Source organism: Micropterus dolomieu, linkage group LG03 (assembly GCF_021292245.1).
Source record: "Micropterus dolomieu isolate WLL.071019.BEF.003 ecotype Adirondacks linkage group LG03, ASM2129224v1, whole genome shotgun sequence".
Lineage (NCBI taxonomy): Eukaryota > Metazoa > Chordata > Actinopteri > Centrarchiformes > Centrarchidae > Micropterus > Micropterus dolomieu.
Genome location: NC_060152.1, coordinates 28,050,052 through 28,072,169, shown reverse-complemented (window position 1 = coordinate 28,072,169; position 22,118 = coordinate 28,050,052). Strand labels below are relative to the sequence as shown.

Here is a 22,118-nt window from a genome sequence, read left to right as displayed (position 1 = left end):
CCTCACATTTCTTTTTCACAGTTAAAGGTTGTTTGCTCACCTTTCTCCTTGCCATCACTGTATTTTAACTTTCTCTCTATTACTTGTTCAGTGTTTTTATAAAACCCCACCTCATACCTCGTTTGCACTGTTGTACAATTCGCTAAAGCTGTTTCCCACTTGTTACAGTGGCTGCTGAACTGCTTAAACATCCAGGAGGAGGAGGAGGAGGAAGTTGAGCGGAAGCGAGGCAAGAAAAAAAAAAAGCAGGATGAGAAGTGACCTGAGTTCAACTGTAATAAAACTTAATGTCCTGAAGAGAAAGTGCCATTGCTGGGCCACTGTTTATCCTTCCCCCTGCCACACTGCGAGACACTGATTCCTTATACAGAGAGTGACAGCCCGGCTGACTTACTGCCAACACGGCAGTAGCGCTGAGAAGAGAAATGTGTTTTCTATCAAGCAGAGAGCAGTACTAAAGCACTGAGAGCTTGCGCGAAGAGGAGGAATAATGAGGCCAAGAAGGGAGCTATAAACTTTTCATTGTGCTGGGGCTTCAGGAGACAGAGACAGGCGACAGGCGAGGATAGATGTGGCCTTGCCCCACTGCCAGTGCAGCGCCTTCTGGTATGGTTTGGTGCAACTGGAGAGGTCACACCAGTTCATGCAGAACCAAGCTGCCCATTCACAGAGGTGGATTTGGGAGTGTATTCCTCTGCAGAAGTTGAGAGTCACACTCACATGCTGCAAGTATTCTCAGTGAAGATAGAAGATTAGTTTTTAAGGCTTCAAATGAGAGTGAAAAACATGTCAAATAATAAATTCAGTGTTTGTTTTATGTAAAATGACTCCTGACACAGATGTTATAATAACTGAGCTGTGAATACATGCATACTTACGGGCATCCACTCACCATAAACTACAGAGTGACTATCTGTGGTTGTGGGATTACAGAAAGAAAGGCACATCTTCCCAATGTAGAAAGCTCTTTGGTCCTTGGCCAGAGCCAATAAAGATAGGGGGAGTGTTTTTAACAATGTGTGCTGTGTGTGTGTGTGTGATTTGTGTTCATCTTCCCTATTCTTGCTGAAAGTCTCCTGTCCTTTCCTTGACGACCCTCTGAATGGAACGCCAAAATCTGACAATGCACCCCTTTGCCAGCTGAAAAAAATACCCTAGACAAAGAAAGCAGGATATGCTTTTGTGTCTAAGCTGAAGTATCAAGGGCAGTAACCTAAGCAAGACAGGGCACACCCAAAAGATGAAGAACGCAGACCATGTTCCTGACTGTGCTGAGAGAAATCCATTAATCTCTGAGCAGTAAAGCAGAAAGACGGAAACATTGGGAGAGGGATTGTTCTCACAATCCCACAGAAAATACCATGATTGCTATAAACAAATGCTATAAACAAATGTTTGAACTGGGAACTATTATGGATCCGGTGCCTTAGGTTGTTTTGGATTGGCAGAGGGTGAATAAATTATTCATCAAATTTTATTAGGTAACACTTTAATTTACAGACTGCAAATTACAGTGCAATTATCTAGTACATGTAGGGTATTAATAAAACTTGCTGGGTACCTACTGGGACAAATAGGTACAAGGGAATTAGACTATAGACCAGAAGACTACCAATATATTTTAAAGTTACTGAGTATCTATTTAATAATCAAGGGGTATGTTCTTGTTGTGACTGAGTAACAACGCAGGAAAAGTGGTCAAGGAGCCGATTTAGCAATAAAAGTTATATCATTAATTATAATATTCTTACAAAATATTACTTTGGGAAATTACATTGTAGAAGGTTTAAAAATATGAATAACTTATAGTGTACATGATCATTATTGATGGGGAAGAAAACATCAGGCCCCAGGGAGGAAGGATGTACCTCTAATAGCTATGTACCGTATGTGTAGGTTTTTTAAATGTTAAAATATAGGGGAACAGTAACAGGGTCCAATGGATCCATCCGATCTTCAAAACTCGAAGAACCTTTTGTGTCCTCTCATATCATCAAATTATAAATAATAGAGCTTAGTACAAACTATACTGGACGTTTGCAAAAGAGTATTTAGAGTGTAATTTAATTCTCGGTCCATCCTGAATGCAATGCAGACTTTAATCTAAAGCTATACTGTTTATTATTCATTTATTTGTTACTATTGAAATGACTTTAGAAAGTTTAAACAAGAATTACATTTGGTAATGAACACGTAATGACTTTGAACTCAAGACAAAGTTCAGGACTTGTTGTAAACGGCACTGCCAAAACAGTGACTTTGTCCTACCTCCAATGACTGTTATGAAAAAAGAAAGAGCGCGTCTATCCCTGCTGTCGAGATTTGGCAGTGAGATCACTTTCCGTCTCTTTGTCCACTGCTTTGTCAACAGCAGTGTCTGTTCAGTGAGTTCTGAGACCAAAACAGGGCTGGTGGGAGAGCACTCAAATCTGTCACCAGGGCGAGAGAACAGGCAAGAAAAACCTGCCTACACCTGCTTTAGGGTGTAAAACAGTTACAGTGAAAACTCTTGATTCTGATATGGTTGATCAAGTTTCCCAGTGTGTACATAAGTCTTGTAGTGTTCTCTTAAACTAGACTAACAGTTAACTAGTGCAGACTTTTGTGACCTCATGTAGTAGCGGGGAAAGACTGAAACGGTAGAAATGAACAACAGCTGCAGCTAACTCACATACGTGTTTATCCATATACTGATTCACTCATGTTCTGAAGTGGCTTCCACTCTGCAGTACTGCTGAACTCTACATGTACATAAGTGCATATAATCAATGGTACCAATAGGTCACAATGACTAATTTTATGTAAAACCGGTTGTGATTATCACCAGACTATGCAATTCCCCTCAGCTTTACAGAGCGTTACAGTGTCTTTCAGCTTATTGTTTTGGAACAAAGCAACTTGACAGTTTTGGTTCAGTCTCACCGCTCTAATATGGCAGTTTTTATCCACAGCAGGCTATTGTTTTCAGCAAAAAAACCTCTAAAAACTCAATTGTACACTACCTGCTTAGAACCAAACAGCAGGCAATCAAATATTTTTTTCTTTGGAGTTGGTAAAGAGCAAAACATTTCTTTAAAATTGCTTCTCAGTTGAAGGAGAATGGTTAATGGTGCAGATCTAAAAAGGAGAGTAAATATTGGACTGGAGTATTGAGTAATTCTCTATAATATAGTATTCACGATTCTCAAAAACTGAGCCTCATCAGGACTTTGTGGATGCGGTTTGATCAGTGACTGACAGTTTCCTGGCAACATGAACAAATCACCAACTGATAGATATATTGCCAAATCCTGATTTGAGGTGACATCGCCTTTTTCCAACTGATCCCCGCCCACTTCAAACCAGTGAAAAGAGCACAGAGAAAAATCTCATAGTTGTGAAACAACTCATTTACTTTGGCAGAAGAGACCACATCACTTATTGCAAGCCAACAGGACCTTTAAAGGCTCCGCAAGAGAGCTAACTTTGTAAGCCAATCACCCGACATCCATTTACACAATATAAATTATCTTATGAAGGCAGGTGTATTGACTTTCATTGATTTTCAAGTTGGAGAGTTGGAGACAACTAGACACCTGCAGACAAAAAACTAACCTTTCCTGCCATTGTGCTGTTTAAGCTATCTGGGAAATGCTACCAGAACAACACAGAGCTCCTTTGTGCTCAAAACTTTTATTTTGTTGTGATTTATGACTTACCACTACAATACGGGTAGTAAAATGAAACAAAAATACCTAGACTCATTGTTTTCTGAAGTAGAACTTTCAGGGTGTCTTGGTTCTTACTGCCAAGCCAGTCCAATAAATTGAGAACATTATTATTCATTTTTGATAGTATAAAAAAAATAAGAGTGTGAGACTTGAGACGACAGACGACAGACGCTTTCCCATGTGGTGAATCACTCAGACGTTTGGTGTTATGTCTGCAGGACAGGGGAGTTAACGAGTGACCCAGCTCCTTCAGGAAACATGATCTGGCTTCATCCGAGACTCGATGAAATCGGAATCTACAGGTAATAGGGTGGATATATACTTCTAACACTGAGGAAGAAGAGGAGAAGGTAGTGCATACAGAACCAGAGGGGACCTCTGCAAAGAAGGTCTCGGACAAGGGTGCTCTGTCCAAACACAGCTGTTGCATACATGTGCATACATGTGTGTTTGTGTGCACACACAGGCTGTCTGTTACCACCGTCCCTACGGGGCCTTCATGGCTTCGTGGCTGAAGCCTTAATAAATCCCCAGCCCCTTCTCGCTCTCCAGAGAGCCAGCATCATTCAGCACACATTATTTCTCAAATCCCCGAGCCGTCATTAAAGACAAGGACGCATTCTGCATTCTTTCTCCTCTCCTCTGTTGCTCCTTTCATCCATCCATCCTTCCACCCACTGGTCTTTCTGTTCCTTATTCTCTCATTGCCAAGAGTTTAAAATAGTTGGTGGCATTCCTTTAGTCTTTGCGTGCTACTCAGATTTGCAATGGAGAACAACCTAGAGCCTGTCAAAGACTGTACAATTATTTGTGACATGAATCGTTTTGACATCATGATGCAAAATGTCTGAGTCAACCATACACAGTATTTTGGCTTCCCAAAAATATACACTTTAAATTAAATTGATCTACCTAAGGTCTAGAAGTACTTTTTCTTTGAAGGAAGAGTTCGATATTATGAAATATGTTTATTCACTTCACTGCCAAGAGTTGAGATGAGAATTACACATGAAGCCAACGCCAGCTGGTGATTAGTTTAGCTTAGCGCAAAGATTGAAAACAGAGGGAAACGACTAGCTTGGCTCTGTCCAAAGTGAACAAAATCTGCCTACGAGCCCTCTAAAGCTAATTAACTTGCTAAGTAACACGTTATATATTTAGTTTAATCCGTACCAAAACTTAAGTATAAAAACAATAAGTTGTGGTTTTATGAGGGGTTATGTGCTAGACTACTTCTTGGCCATGTTAAGTGCCTTCTGCTGGTTGCCTGGCAACTTCCGGATGACTAGCAGACACTATGAAGTACCATGTACAAGACGAGTCCTGCAGCGGCCCGGCTCTAGTCTATAGACCTTCGCTGCATCTCTCTCTCCCTCCCTCTCCCTCTCCCCCTCTCTGATTTTCTTCCACTGTTCCAATCCCAAGGGCTCTACTAAAAGCTGTATGCTCCTAAAAGCGTAATGTCACTAAGCAGTATTAGATCCTGATAGAGATGCATTTAGAACAAAGAGCCTCATGTGTTATTGCTGTGCGACTAAGTGCACTGTTTCTCTGTTACTTGTGTGGAGTTTTCAGTTCCAACACGTCGCTCCAGTTTCACCTCATTACCTTTACGCAGTGGGATTCTTACAGAGAAATATGCAAACACCAACAAAAACACAACGTGTGGCAAAAAGGTGAGAGTTTCCCTGACTGAAAATACTGAATACGAGTTCAACGTTTTAAAACCTTTGCTGAGCCTTTTTGTGTTGTGGGCGTGTGCAGGAGCATTGAGATTTAGGGATAATTCTTTTCTGCCTGAAGACAAAAGGAGCAGACAACACCTGCTGATTATTCAACAGCAGTGGTTGCTGGAGAATGGGAGGCTGGCCTGAAATCAAACACTCGCTTGCATCACTAACCATTCTTCGTCAACAGGAAAGCATTTTTAAAATGGTGGATTAAAAACTCCTCCCAGAGTTCTGCTGCTTATTGATGATGAGTCAATCCAGAGTATTTTAGTTCACGTTTAGTTTCTTAGAAAACTAAACATGAATATTACTTGAAGTCTGCAGAGCTGTAATCATTCATTCAATCTCTGAGCCCATAATTACTCATTTTCCGCCAATCCGGCTCCTTTGGGGAAAAAGCTTTGCTGTTCCCTGTAGTTGAAAAGCCACCCGGTTATTAGAGTCAGGGCTTCCTGTTGCCAGCTGGAGGGGGCCCAGATCCAGGACTCTCCCTCTGGACTCTGGTCTCTCTGGGTTAGGACAAGCCTTAACCAGGCCCGTGTGTGTGGCTGTGAAAGCTCACAGCGACACAGAGATCCACACAGACGTGTCAGCATGCATGCAAGTCAAAAGGTATACAAAAGTCTCATCTAGGACAGGACTGCAATAAACCCATGAGGTATAAGACCCAAAGGGAAGCAACATGACTCCCCTCATTCAGCTCAGAGATAAGATCAGCGTTTGAAAACCAAATGAGTGACAATTTGAAATACTAAACACTCCAGTGCCTTGCAATGACTCCCAAGTCAAACAAGCCAAAGCTAACCCCTCACTGTGATCCACTGCTCAATAATCCAAGGTTTGGCATGACAACATGACATCTTAAGTCTGACTGATGATCCTCTGTGCTTGTGGAAGATAAGGCTGGATATTTTCCCTGGACTGGGACCACTGGAGTCAAGGCAACAGATTCTTCCAAAAACACAGAGGTCTCCCACTCTCCCTTTAAGCATCTCTGTTCACATGATCAGTCACGTTCCCATTTACAGCTCTTTATCATCCCTGACTCAATTAGCAGAGCTTCTGTGGACTAACACGAAAGTCAGATTATTGTGGACAGTTTCAAAATAGATAATATGTTGTGTTCAGTTCAACCGTCTTAGCAGGTTAGCTGTGCTCTCAGCCATCTCAATGAGAGAATCATGCCATTGAAATCAACAGCACAGACGGGTACAAAGTCTCTCTGATCACTTTTCAATAAGCTAATGATGCCATTCAGCCAGTACGTTTTGACTGACATTGCTTAGTAACCAAAACTTTAGAGAAGGTAAAACTGAATCATCTGTGACTAAAGTTTCAGACCCCCAAATCCCACAAGGTTCAGCTACATCACTCAGCATCCTCTGACTATGCTAAACTGCTTAACATATTTCTTTTAACAGCACCATGTGCTGTCTGTATTAAAATGACAATAGCAGACAGCAGAAAAGGAGTGGGCAAATGATTAATTGAAGGCCAATATGATCATACCTGTCCGACACAGCCTTCATAAATTCATCCAGCAGGTCATCATAGGCCTGGCCTCGCACTCTCTTATGTCTCAGCCCAATGTAGAGAGGGTCCTTCAGCAGCGCCTGCAGAAACACATGGAGCCAGAGGACAGAAAGACAGGTTAGAGGAGAAAAAAAATTAACTAATAGGAGATTGAAGGAGAAGCAGAGAGAAAGGAGATGATTCTTTGTTACTTGTAACTTGTCTTTAAATCTTAGTAACTCCACATGTCTACAAGAAGAACTGTTTAAAAGTACTACTATAACATTGTGGGACATCATGTACAGTGCACAGCATCAAATTCAATGTAGCAGAAGCAGAGATAAGGAGCAGGCATAGTCTTTAAAGTAAGATCAAGTCAGGTATTGGAGTAATGTAATGAATAAGTACAGAGTAAGGCTTGACGGTATGACTTTATTTTATTGGTTAATAATGGTAATTTTCTGCAAATGTAATTTGGTACTAATTATAAGGAAAACCATTCCAATAAATTTATTTCCACTATTAACTAGTGTAACGTCATCAATCTTTAATCGTCAAATTATAAATGAAAAATGAATTCCTTTCAAACAATAGTTAGTGTAATTTTCTGCCCTTACAGTTAGTACCAAACTACTTTTTTCTGATGGCAGCGTTGATGACATCATCAGGATAATCTTGTCAGACTTTCAGAAGATCCCTACAGGGCCAAAGATATTATGCAACTAATTTCAGAGGCTGAGGAAATTTTTCCATCCATCCATCCATCCATCCATCCATCCATCCATCGTCAACCGCTTATCCTGCGTACAGGGTCGTGGGGGGCGGGAGCCAATCCCAGGTCACCAGTCCATCGCAGGGCCACACATAGACAAACAACCAGTCACACTCACACCAAGGACAATTTAGTGTCACCAATCAACCTAGGCCGCATGCCTTTGGATGGTGGGAGGAAGCCGGAGCACCCGAAGAGACACACCAAGGACAATTTAGTGTCACCAATCAACCTAGGCCGCATGTCTTTGGATGGTGGGAGGAAGCCGGAGCACCCGAAGAGACACAGGGAGAACATGCAAACTTGCACATGCAGACACAGAAAGGGGTTTGAACCCGCGACCTTCTTGCTGTGAGGGCACAGCGCTATCCACCGGGCCACAGTGCCGCCCAGTAAATTTTTCATGATGTGTAAAATTGGTTGAGTTGCTCTTCAAGTGGCAATCGCCTGTACATGCTAATGTTATAAAAATAGTTATCTCATTGCTCAATGACACCTTCACAGGCGGCTCCATAGAACTGATAAAACCTGACCTCCACGTATGAAACGGTGATGTTTTTCTCATTTTTATTTTGAAACCTTGGTAACCTTATTCAGAGACACCCACCCAACCCTGCTCTCTCCTGTATCACACATGCAAACAAATTTTAACTTAACTGACTACTCGTCACTGAATGTAAAAATAATTTACGAGATGATGACATCATGAGTATAAACTGTTACATGGGAAAGGTAGTATGTGATGCCATGAAGTAAAAAGAGAGATGTATGTTGTGTATGTATGTATGTATGTATGTATATGTGTACTCATTTCTGGATGTGAAAATTAAAAAGAGGGAAGAGACATATACAGTATGTGAACACATCCTCACACATAAACACACCTGTGTCTCTGCAGACCTCAGACCTCTGCTATAATGATAACCATGTGTGTGATCCTACAGCATTCAGAAACACTTCCTGTCATGTCGGTTCACTCATTTCCTAACCCTGTAGCAAATGTTTATGCAGCAGGGTGTTTCAAATGTTTATGTATCAACCACTGTCACATGGTTTTAGGAGAAATATCATTATTACACTGGACAAATTACCGTATCTCTGGTAATAATGAACGATCAACAGTAAGCATATAATGGCTCTATTCTCTGGCTTTATTCAAAAGTTATTTGGTTTAGAATGTATTTCAACTATTATGTGCCTCATATTTGTGGAGTGGTTAACATCCTGTTGTATCATATGGGGTTACCTAGAGAGTAACTATATAAGCAAGTGAGAATAGAAGTAACAGGCCCGAGATGCTACAGCCACACTAGCTGTTGTTAAGGGTTAAGCAGCTATGATTTTACCATGTGCACCATTTTAGTTTAGCTTGTTAGCATGCAAACATTTGCTTATTATAGTACAGCTGGGGGTGATGGGAATGTCAATGTTGTGTGTATTTGGTCATAAACTAAAGTACTGAATAAATAAATAATTTGTCTCTGCTGAAGTTCATGACCTTTGCACCTATTTTGAAGAATGAGAGGGATATGGCATGGAAGTGAGAAAATTAAAAGTAGAGGTTAATGGGAATGCATGTGTGTGACAGAGAGAAACAGAATGAAAGAGTGAGTGAGACTGTGATGAATTAGGTGGAAGTAAATGCCACCTAGCAGAAATAGATTGCGTACAGACTTTCCTTTGGAGTATCAGCACATATTTCATCAGATCTTTGACATGCTGCACCTGCCTGACATAACATGGCTGTATCTCAACATACAACAAGCAGTAGATCCTGCCCTTGACAGATTTCAGAAGATAGACTCATAATCCAAATGTGCTACACTATGTAAACTTTGACTTCCAGAGAATTTTTATCCCAAAGAGCAGGGAACTATATCCGAAGTGCAGTTGTGCCTCATTGGGACAGGCGACCATTTCTTCTGGAGATGGATAATTAGAGGGTGCCACTAAGATGAGCGCGGCTTGGAGAAGGCAGCGGCCACCTTTCCATGGCAGGGTCCAGAGTTGCCATGTCCAAGAACAGCTCAAAAAGTTTATTTAAGGCAATATTTATTTGAAGTTGACAACTCATTTCCTGGCATGCTTTTAAGAGGCAGTAATAGGCTAAAGGTGGCCAAGTTCAACTGTAACCAAAACAAGCTAAACATTTTCATGTGATCCCACACGGAGAAGGGGATTGATATCAGAGAGAGTTTTTGGGTGGTAATTTCACAAGATGATGCAAGAGCATGCAAGGAGAAAGAGAGTTTTTTAGAGTGGTGCAGTGGAGTTCACTTGCAGCTAATGTGCCTTCTGTTGAGTTATGGTGAATGATGGTGCGTTTTTGTTTCATTATTCAGTCTAATTTCACAATATGACAAAACTGACTCTAAATGTGAAATAGTAGGAGCTGCATTATAAGTGATTCGGATAGTCCTGAGTGAGTTTTAAGTGGGCTGACCTCGTTGACACTGTGCTGAACTGTTGACATGAGTTGTCTTTTTGTCCCAGATTATCTACTGTTGATTGGCTAAGCTGTCCTTTGTGTTGTACAGCCCCTTTTCTCTCAGAGGGGATTAGTCCTTGTGTATGGCTTTACAGTTCATGCTTGCTAGGGACACAGAAGCTCCGTTTTCCCTATTGCAACTGTTTCCAAACTGTTGCGCTGGAGTTTTGGACCTGTCTGAAGTAAAGGACCCATGAAAGCCCCGCCACACACGCACAAACAGCATATTGTCCAGGGTGACGTCACTGACTCTCATATCAGCATGAGTGTGTGTGCTGAGATTATTCCAAGTAAGACGGCGGATACACACACAGTTACAGTCCAGAGAGATAACAAGATGATGCAGTAAAAACTGGCTTTTCTTTCTGCTGTGTGTGATTCTGTGCCTCTTTCTCTACAGATGTCCCTATGTCTTGTCTGTACTCTATGTGAGACCGAGATAAGGGCTGTCCAGGTAGTGATGGTTCACTGCTGGTTCTCACACAAGATTACACAGCTACCACATTCCTCTGCAGAAAAAATAACAACTAGTAGCCAAAGAGACATTTTACAGACACTGAGCCTCCTCATTATGTGCTAAAAGATTAAAGGAATAGTTCGACATTTGGGGAAATATGCTAATTCACTTCCTTGATGAGAGTTAGATGAGAAGATTGATACCACTCTAATATCTCTAATATAAGAGGGATATTAATCTTCTTATCTAACCCTTGGTAAGAAAGCAAATGAGTGAAATAACTTCCCAAAATGTTGAACTATTTGTTTAAAGGAAAAAAACTATGTCTTATTAAGGGGTTCTGCCTGCTTAACTGTTTGGATGTCTGCCTGCTTGCCTCTCCCTTTACCCCCATATCCACTCAAGGACAAATATAATCCCATAATAACAGTAATTTTAATAATTAGCAAGAGCTACCACTACCTCATAGCCACCCACCTCTATTTGCTCCCATCATGCCTTTACGTTCAGGGCTGCAGAGTGAGATGGGGTACTGAGGGGCAGCAGGCTAGCCTGCCTCCCATATGAAGCCAGCCCACTAGAACTACACTTTAGACACATACACAGAGGCTGCCAATTTATCCCATTACAACCCATTTAGCCTGTCATCTCTCTAGAGTAATAGAAAAATGGAAAAGTCGCCACAGCCAGGCAGACTACAGTAAAATCTCTTCTATAGCTTTTTCTTGGTATTTTTCAACCCCGACCCTACTTCCCCATGTTTTTGTGACTATGTAACAAATCGGAAGATTGTTTGAAATTGATCCAGGTCCACTCTCTTGACAAAAACATTTTACCTCACAAAACACAGGAGTTTCGATCGGTTAGTTTGTTTGTGTTACTTTGGTGTTTTTAACCGTTTAACACAAAACACCGCTGTTAACACTAAAGACACTGCACATATCTGTGCATTATGCACAGATCTAGAGCCGGGAGGCGATCTGGCTCTCTCCAACCTTCAAATATACGCTAAATACTAGTACCCTAAAGTTGACTAATTAACATGTTGTACCTTGTTTGTTTAATCTGTACAAAAAGGGGGAATTGTGAGCTTTAGCTATTTCTTGATGGACAACAGTTTATCCACCCAGCACTTCTGTACAGCATCTCCAGCTATAGTGCAAGTTGTGAGATTCTGATGATGAGCACAGGAGTAACTTGTAACTTCTTCTAATACCACAAATTGTCATTTTGTACAGAAATCAAATAAGTGTATGCAGAACTATTGCTATAATCGAATCCTATATTCCTATATCTTCACCTGTTTTAAGTTGTTATGTCTGAAGTCCAACAGTGCTACCTCAACAGTAATAGACTGATCATCCATGAGCTCCCCATCTATGCTCACTGACACACACATCTATACACACAAAAAAAGTGTTTATCTTCTTCCTATTTTGGCAGTGGTTTTAAAGCATACTGAGGCAAGTTTGGATCAAAGACTATGAGACAGCTTGTGAAAGTTGTGCTGTGATGCCTATAAATGTCTAAAACTGCTGCAGTGCATCCAATAATCTAATCTGCAGATGGTATTATCACTCTAAACCAGAATTACTCATACTAGTAGACTCCGTGTGGAAGGTAGAGATGCCAGTACACGAAGAGGTCAAAAGGCAGAGCTGTATACTGTAGGCCTATAAAGATAAAGAGCTGAGGTGAAGGACTTGGCAGGATGAGATGACTTTGCTCTCTTAATGCAGTTCCAAAGGCACAAAGAGCTCTAATATTGAAATATAATATTTTTTATGGGTTTTCTGGGAAGAGTGCAGTGTTTCTGTTATAATGCAAGGGATTTCTGCTGTGACCCTGAGAATTTTGATTACGTAATGAAGTGTTTATTGGGTGAGTGCTGTCACAGGCCATCAATGATGCCATCACCTGTATGAAATCAGTGGGTTTCTTCGGTTCTTGGTATCTTTAATTCGCGAACTCATTTATCCTCAGCAACACCTCTCACCCCTAATCCACTTGTGACATTTGCCAAGGACTGAGTCATGTGAAGACTGTCTTGGTAAATGAAGGTTAGCTTCTGACAGGCTGAGTCAGCTGTGTCAGGCACACAGGCATCCGGGGCTGCCACGCCCTTGGTCGAGACCAAGACTTGTGTATATATAGAAGTGTACACAGGCTATTCTTAGTCGGTTTAAGGCAACACGTGCTGCCCTGCCCAAAATTTAAATCCGAGACACCTCCATAGACCACAGGTGGGTAACTAGCTCTGTTGGCTGCTACTCTCACCAATAGCCACATGGGAGAGGTGCTTTCCCAGCTGGCATCCACCAATGGAGCTGCTTACCTCACTTACGTAAAGGGTGTTTCCTGGTTGTAAAGTATAAGATTTGTTTTCTTTTTCTTGGCCAGTTTTTGAGGCAAGGACTACCTGGCAACGGTGGATAAGCAGCATTTCCCTACTGGCATAATGCAACACATACTCACGGCATTTTCATTTGTTGGAGTAAAATTTTGAGTTTAAGGGTCTGGGGCAGTAGTTGAGAGGTCAGCGCTCTTGATCATTACTACTTGGGGTTATAATGACCTAATGTCCCCACAAGGAAGGTTACAGTTTCATCTAATTTAACCCATGTCGAGTTGAGCAAGACACTACCATCCCCAGCTTCTGTTACGCTATCTTGATCTCTTTTTGGTAAAAGTAAAGCAAACATAATTGATTGGAAGTTAATACTTGTTTGATGTAAATGTTTCTAAAATACATGTTCTTTATCAAGTAGAAGTAACAATACCACACTAAAAATCTTCATAAAAGTTAAAGTCCTACACTCCAAATTGTACTACTTAGTTCAACATTTTGGGAAATACACTTCTTTCCAAGAGTTAGGTCAGAAAACTGATACCACTCTCAGGTCTGTATAGTAAATATGAAGTTACAGCCAGGAGCAGGTTAGCTAAACTTAGCATAACGACTGGAGTCTTGCCTGGCTCTGCCCACTAGTAAAATAATTTGTCTGCCAGCCCCTCTGTATGTCACTAATTAACATGTTATATCTTTTTTGTTTAATCCTTACATTGTGCTAGTGCTAATTAGCAACATGCTAAAATGCTGAAATAAGATGATGAACATGGTATACACATTATATCTACTAAACATCAGCATGTTAACATTGTCTTTGTGACCATGTTAGCGTGCTGACGTTGGCATTTAGCTGAAAGTATTAAGTCTACCTCATAGAGCCGTTAGCATGACTGTTATCTTGTGGCTGGTCCAATGAAGCTAATGTTAACTAGTGTGTTAAAAGTGTAGTGACATAAATATTTTCCTTTGTACTCTGACAGTACACTCCATTTCAAAGTTTCTCAAAATGAAAATGCTCAGCTGAAGTAAATGTGGTTGACACTTAATGAATAAATGTTACTTTCTACCTTAGATAGAGATAGATTCAATGTAAAAATAACACAATACAGTATAACAAGTTGCTAATAGTTCTGCGAAAAGCTCTTACCTCATTGTCTGTGCCCACATCCAGCATGACAGGCAGGCACTGCTGGGGCGGCACACCCCCACAGGCTGTGTAGAGGGCCAGCTTACCCACGGGGATGCCCATGCCACAGCAGCCCAGGTCTCCCAGCCCCAAGATCCTCTCTCCGTCTGTCACACACACAGCCTATCAAACATCATAACTGTCAGCCATAAATTACAGTACCCACCCCAACCACCACATCAATTTAAATCTGTGTATAATGCTACTACATGCAGGTTATTCTTGGATTTTATGCACAATTTAATGAGAAAATAAATGAAGCAGGAGTTCTGGCTCTATTTCTCATGAACTCAAATGTTCTTTACCAAAACAAGTCCAACCTGCTACCTAGAAACATGTTTTTTTCCCTTCAGTGTAAGCCAGCTCCTCCTACACCCTCCTGGCTTTCCACTCGCTAGTCACTTTACCGATTAAGCAATAAATAAGTTCCTCTGGGTTGATTCCACAAGCCTCAAACAAATCACAAACACTTAATATCACCAGCAGAAGTGTTTAATTTGAAATGTTCCTAATTCTAAGTGTTTTTCTTTTTCCACCATCGGTGTGACGCAGATAAGTCTGGAACAACATTTTTACAGCCTTGTTCCTGCCACAATCTGACAGGTTTTAAGAGTGTCATTAGGTTTCCCATTTGAATGTTTAAAATCTATAATGACCATACTTAATACCATTAACAGCTTTCTTTCCTATCACTTGTTAATATGTGACAAAAAAAGCCGCAAATGCCTATCAGTGGATGACTACCTTGGCTCCCGTTTGCCTTCTCTCTGGAAATGTTAACAGTAGGGCATATTAGGCAAGTTTACGATAAGACCACCCTGACAATGAGAGGCGGCATGTCAGCGACAAGGTAAATGCCCTGCTGTTGACAGCTGTGAACAGGTGGCTGAGGCTGCAGGTATTTTTGACATGCCAGGAATGCATGCTGGTTTCGTCATTCTAAATATGACTAGATTATGACCTGCACATACAGTAGCTGCTCTATCCAGAAGATTAAAGATGCAGTGAAGGAATTAGTGGCATCTAGTAGTGAAAATGCAGTTTGCAACCATTTGAAAACTGCTTGCCTCACCCTCCTGTTCCAAGCATGTAGGAGAAACAACAAATGGCCTGTGCAAAAGGCCCTATCTAGAGCCAGTTTTTGGTTTGTCCGTTCTGGGCAAGTATAGAACCATGGTGGTTCAACAAGGTGGACTTTGTGGAAGAGGACCCGCTCCCTTTGTAGATATAAAGGGCTGATTCTAAAGGTAACAAAAACACATCAATTCTGAAAGTAATAAAAACATGTGTGTTTTTATCATGATGAAATATCAATCCAATATAGGTAGCAATGTCTCCAGCTTCTTCAAATCACAAAAAGGTAGTCTCTCGTAGTTTAAACACTATCTTCAGTATTGTTAATAGTACAGTAGCTTATTATATTTTCACGTGTGTCATTTAGCATTATATTACATCAAGTTCTAATTTTATGTCTGTTATGATTATTGTGAATTATTGTGGTCTGCTTTCACTCAAAGTAGTTTATCCTAAAGTCGTAAAACTAGTTTAGATAATCGCTTGTGTGAGTGTAACTCCATAGAGGTAGTCTATGTCAGTTGTCGGCAATAATATCTGTCATGTTTAACTGAGACCTTTTACTTTGAAAGGTTCTGAAGGAAATTCAAAAGAGTCATTCCAACTAAGCACATAAATGGTTAACAAAAATTTATACATGAAAGGCTAAATCGTTTTTCTAAAATAACTGGGTACTGCATTTTTAGCATTTGTTGTACAAATAGAATAAAATTGCGCATTTTAGCTGACTATTTTCTAGCAAATTATCTAGAGCTGACGAGTCCGAGCCCCAGCTTCACAGGTGTTGTTGAGAGTTCTCCGCACCTCACGGGACTTTCGGATAATTTAACACCGTTGATTGATCACACAAAGAATATTATGTATTCACACCATCAGGGATCAACTAAAAATAAACTATAGTGCCCATGTTATCGGTAATAAAGGAACATGTTGCCAAGTGTGTGGCTCTGTTTTCAGTTTTTAACAGTTTTTGAACAATGTAGCTATCTCACACAGAGGAATAACATATATGGGTTTTGGATGCAGCGTTGGATTTGGTCTTTTGGTTTGAATTTGGTTGACAATTAGAGGCACAAAAACAGGTATGTTCGTATTTGTGTCCTCACTCATTTTGTGTTGACCAGTGGGACAAAAACCTTCGGTATTCAGACATTTTTTCATACATACATTGTTATGTTTTGCTTCCTTGATGCAGTCATACAGAACAAGACATTTGTTTTTTTGTTTTGTAATGTAGGAGTGCTAGACGTTAATATTATCAACTACTCATGTAAGAGTTCATGCCACTCTTATATAAATTTACCCTGATGTCCTTTTCTGGCCAGTTCTGGAGTATCCTAGCAATATGGCCACGGTCGTGAATGGTGATGAACAGCCCCCTGAAACATACCAAAAACAAACAGAACAACTTAATCCAGCACAATCAGACCACACTTTGCACATTCAGAAGGCATCACGGGGCTTCTAAAAACATCTTAACTAAGATTTGTAGGAAAAACAGCTCTAAGCTTAACCCCAGAGACTGTTTGAAGTTAAACTGCTATAACTTTTTTGCTTTTCTTTCTTCTGCCCAATACCATATTGAAATGGACTAATTTTGAGCCCAGGGCCTCTGCAGGGAGTTTGCTTTGGACGCTTGAGGCTCCCCAAATAGTCATTCATCTTGGTATCACCCCCTCCTACCAATCCTCCCTCTTTTCTTTCCTTGCTGGCATCAATATCCTTCTCTTCGGGACAATCCCAGGATAAAGAGATCATCTCTATGCGTGAGGTCCAGCTGCGGCGTCTTTCCTACCCAACACACCCATCTGGTTATAGTATGGGGGGCAAATGCTCCTCCATGTGCCTGTGACCATAAAAACGTCACTATTTGTGAGAATCTGCTCATAAAGTAAAAACCCATCCCCGGTCAATTCTTATGGAAGGAAACATTGGACAATGCAAACAGTATGACACATTGTTAAACGTACAAATAAAATGTCTTGAGATGAAGAGAAAACATAAACGTCACATATAAATGCTTTGATAAGTCAGTGATGAGGTAGAGTTCACTGTCAGCATGGGTTTCCACTTAACACGAGTAACCTTGGTAGGAAATAAACCTCTACAGCCACGCTAGCAGCTCTGTGAGGCTGTACTGTACTGAGGCTAAACATCACCATGCTAACGTGCTCAATATGACAATGTTAACATGCTGATATTTAGCAGGTAAATGCCATCTTAGTTTAGTTTATTAGCATGCTAAGATTTGCTAACTAGCTAGCACTGAACACAAAGAACAGCTGATGGAGATGTCATTAGTTGTTTTTTATTGTTTGTCATAAACCAAAGTGCTAAATGAAATGTTAAGGGATCACCAGATCATCTCAAAGGGGGTTGAATGTCTGTACCAACTTTCTTGGCAATCCATCCAATCACAGATGAGAAATTTCACTCCAAAATCACAAATGTCAATCTCATAGTAGGGTGACTAGACGTCCCCGTTCTCTGGGGACAGTCCCCAGTTTTGGTGGCCTGTCCCTGTCCTCGTTTTTAACTGTGTGTTAATCATGGATTGTACAAGGTGTTAACAGACCTGAAATCAGATTTTATGTGGCCAGAGAGACTCGACAGCAGAGCAGACAGGTGTCGTGCCGAAAAGTGATTGTATAAATTGTAAATGAAGCTGTATTGCCCCGGCAATTATCCTTATGACTCTACATTATTTAACTTGCTGCGTACCAACCAATCCGGTCCTTTTTACCCATTGAAATACCTTTAAATGGCCAATACAAACCACGTAATGCAGTATTCCACTTTTCAGGAAGTGACTGCAGCTTCTACTTGACTGAAAGGTAGATTCTGCCTCAAAATGACTTGATTTCATTCAGAAGTTATATTTGACAGATACTAATACTTTCTACCTCTTCCAATACCTTTAAATTGCAAAAAACCCACATCAAATGTAGTATTCTACTTGCCCTAGAGCGTCCCTAAAGTCGAATTCCCATATGCAGGTAGTGCCTTAAATTACACTTTCAGAAGAGACAAAACTTTGAAGAACAAGCGGCACTGTAGCTTTAAAATAAAGTCATTAGTCACTAGAAAGATTTCCCTAAAGAAATCCACACTTAACTCTTGTCTTCGGGGAATACAAACCTTTGAGTGTTGAGGTGTGTGTGTGTGTGTGTGTGCAGCTGATGGGCCGTTGGTCAGTGCTATGACTACATGACCCCAGCTGAATGGTAGCGGAGCTCACACATGGCATCCGACATCATTGGCCCCCGGGAGTTTGCTCTCCAAAGGTAAACACTGCTTCCTCTCTAATCTCTAATTAGGCTGAACTTACACACCATGGGTCCTTTTTTGAACTTGATGGTGCCCTTTCAACTACTTTGGCATTTAGAAACGTTACAGTATGCTGAGGGCTCGAGTTTAAACAACTCTACATAACAGTAGTGATAGTGAAAAAACATAAAACTTACATAGGGTCACACTCGCTGCAATTTTTTTGCTTTCTCTGTTACTACCAATGCTCACAGTAGTGCTTTGCCTTTTGGCATGAAAAAAGAGCCATGAAGTCAAAAATATTACAATAGACCTGCCTTTTCAAAACTTTCAGTATAGAAATGAACGTTCAACATCAGTCAATCAATCAATTAAATCATTTAAATGTTGTTGATGACTCATTCCTTGTTATTAATTGCTAACATAATTCCCCCCCTCATTTTCATATAATTAATAAATAAATCATATAAATCACCTGTAATCTCTGGATCTATTGCTAAACCAAAAAGGAGTGAGGAAATGAGGCAGCAGTGATGTATAGCCTTCACCAAAGTTTTTAATTAGTATAATAATTATTCATTTATAAAAAACAAAAACAATGGAAATGGTTACCTTGAATTGGGATGGACACTTTCCAATATTTTCTGCCATAAATTGATAATAAATAACAGAAAAATGTACAGATTTTTTGATAATGAAAATAAACATTAGTTGCACATAAGACTAGAAGGAGAGAAAGGAAAAGGAGAAGGGATACAAGAGAAAAAAAGAGAGCATGACTGATTTAAAGAGATTGACTGTGCAGAGAGCTCCACATGTCACATAAAGGTCACTAGGCCACAGATATCTGGCATCTGTCATTTTAAACACCTTTTAAACTTTTCTGGCAATATAACATCTGCATACATCTGCACATTTGTGCACAAAAGTGTATAGGTGCTGCTTGAAATGCACCATGGGCAAAAGTCTAAAAACACATCTGCACAGCTGTAAGGGACCGTCCTGGGAGCCGGTCTAGTTTTCTTTATACACTTGTTGGCAGGGAGCGGGGAGAAAGTTCAGCCTGCTGTGTTTGTTTACCTGAAGCCAGGAGGACATGCCAGCAACTGCAATATGAGGAATTTGGGGAGAAAGAGCGGCATTGGGGCTGAAAGGTTGACCCCACGTTATGATTGTTGGAAAACAACTTTATGAGATGGATCAAAGCAGACAGAGGTGGTAATGCCTAACCTCTGTCCACCTGAAGGTTACCAAAAACATTTCAGATTCAGCTTGCCATTATTCTTTTCCCCCTCCAATTACCGTTTTCTGCCACCCTGTGTTTTCAGGGGAGTTGTCGACCTCATGACCTTTGAAGTACAATGAAATAAATAGAGCTGCAGAAGCGCCCGTGGCACCTTTCCGTCAGAAAAACACACGCTAACTCCTCTAAGAAATTCCCTCACGCATCTACAATACCCAGAGCAACAAAGAGCTAATTTAAAGTGTCTAAAGATGTCAGGAGTCAGGCTGTTTTAAATCCATCATCACTGTCCGTTAAGATAATGATGATATTTTCAGCAAGAATTCTGAGATGGTAAAAGAAATTGCTTAATGCATTGACAGTATACAGCAGCTGTCATGGGGATGTGTACGATGTGAAAGCTTTTTGTCCACAATCCAAGGACTGATAGGCTTGTTTAGCCAACATAAAAGCAAAACCAGAACATGTTCTGCATCATTTCTTGTCCATAAAGACTGCTGTTTTAGGAGAAACTGAAATTTCTTCATTCTGTGGTTCCAAACATCCTTTACCCCCACTGCCCTTTCAGAAGATTAGTAGGCCTGCTCCTTTATAGACCCTTTAGCTAGGCTATTGTAAACATGACTTTTAGCTAACTATTTGAACAACAGCATTTTCAATTACTTTTAGCTATTGATTTGAACTACATCCATCCATCCATCCATCCATCGTCAACCGCTTATCCTGCGTACAGGGTCACGGGGTGATTTGAACTACAGTATTTATTAATTACTTTTAGCTAACTATTTGAATTGTCTATCCATTACTCTTAGCTACTGTAACTCTTTCAACTGCTGATTGGTTTTACGCACTCTCAATTTGGTGTTTAGGTATTAAGCAGCTCAATACGTGGATATTTTTTCTAACTAAATCATAATTTCAATTGTTTTTAAATTAGTTGAAGTACTTTATAATCTATCCATGTATCCCTACGAGTTAAGTAATGGAGTACAAGTACCTCTGTTTGGGAATCATATATTTCTCCTCATTTCAATGCGTATACAGTTGAAATGTGTGTCTGTGTGTGTGTCAGACTCCTACTGCTGAAATAACCACAACGCATAGCAGTCGCCTCATTTTCTAGATGAGAGGAGGGCCACAAAGCATTGAGCTGCATTGTCTGGCTCCCCCTGTAAGAGTGTGGCGAAAACAGAGAGGGTAAAGAAAACAACCTGATGGCCTGAAACAGCACCACCGCTGACCTGCAGCCCGACACAAAACACACCCCCGGGACTGTGGAAGGCTGCGGGGGCCGGCAGGAGGAAAAGCGGCTTTCCACACCATGACCCCAAAACACTCCGGGCCCCATGAGGAAGCCGTTCTCCGATCGTTGACCTGTGTCCACATAAAACACCACCGTCACCATTCTTCACCCTCACTGCATAACCTTAATCTTCACTGTGCTGGACACCCTCAGTTAGGCCAGCCACATAAGGTTCAGCTGACACAGTGGACACAAATCACTGAGAAAAGAAAATAGTGTTAAGGTCACGGTCACGCACTGAGATTTCTCCAACTAATGAAGCTCCAAATTTGCCACAATAGACAGGTTTTTTATAGTTGTTCTGTGTCCCATTAGATAAAATATGACAGGGGATTTTCCACTTGATTTTCTAAATCGTTTTGAAAGGGCCTAATCGGAGCTGAATGGAGCAAACATCTTGTATGTGACTCTTCCCAGAGGGGAGGGGTAAATGTCAACCAAGTGAAGAGGACAATTCTTGTTGTGTTTTCTTAACGCTTAAAACAACAATTGTCAAAAATTTTGTAAAAGCTTCTGAAATGTCACTTTGACAGAGAGCAAATTGTTGAAATTGTTGAGAGGTAAAGTCAAGCTTTCAAACAATGGAGTACATAAAACCTAGTATGTCTTCAAATGGCAGAATGAACACTATCCTTCCACGTTGAGGAAATTTTTTTCAAAGGATATAGTTTCTTGCTTATTTGTCACCTTGCCCAGTAGGCACATAAATAATCTCTCAGGTACAGCAGATGTGCTGCCAGTGGTTCTCAACTCTTTTGGGATTAAACATTATGTACTTGTAACCCTCCAACACAGGTTATGGCCTTAAGGTGCATTTATTGCATATTAAAAGGTCACGTCGCAACAAAGGCTTGTAGATGCTTGGCTATGCGGTAGCTGACATGTAGGACATGAACTGCAATTGGTCAGCTCTGCCTTCTTCTTCTTCCTTAGTTTTCTCTTTCTCTTTCCTCTTCTCACTCTTTCTTAGAGTCCCTAAGTGTTAAAGGGTTAGAGTCCCCTTAGGGTTAGAATCCCTAAGTAACT

The 22,118-nt window shown here is 40.7% G+C and overlaps 1 protein-coding gene across 1 annotated transcript in view; it reads right to left on the bottom strand.

The window, feature by feature from the left end:
• The window catches only part of me1 (malic enzyme 1, NADP(+)-dependent, cytosolic), an 88,585-nt gene that overhangs the window by 6,894 nt on the left and 59,573 nt on the right, over window positions 1-22,118 (bottom strand). The window contains exons 4-6 of the mRNA XM_046045109.1: window positions 16,583-16,658; window positions 14,167-14,328; window positions 6,950-7,053 (exon numbers count right to left, since the gene is read on the bottom strand). Coding sequence (XP_045901065.1) covers window positions 6,950-7,053; window positions 14,167-14,328; window positions 16,583-16,658 — 342 coding nt within the window. The remainder of the gene's footprint in view (window positions 1-6,949; window positions 7,054-14,166; window positions 14,329-16,582; window positions 16,659-22,118) is intronic.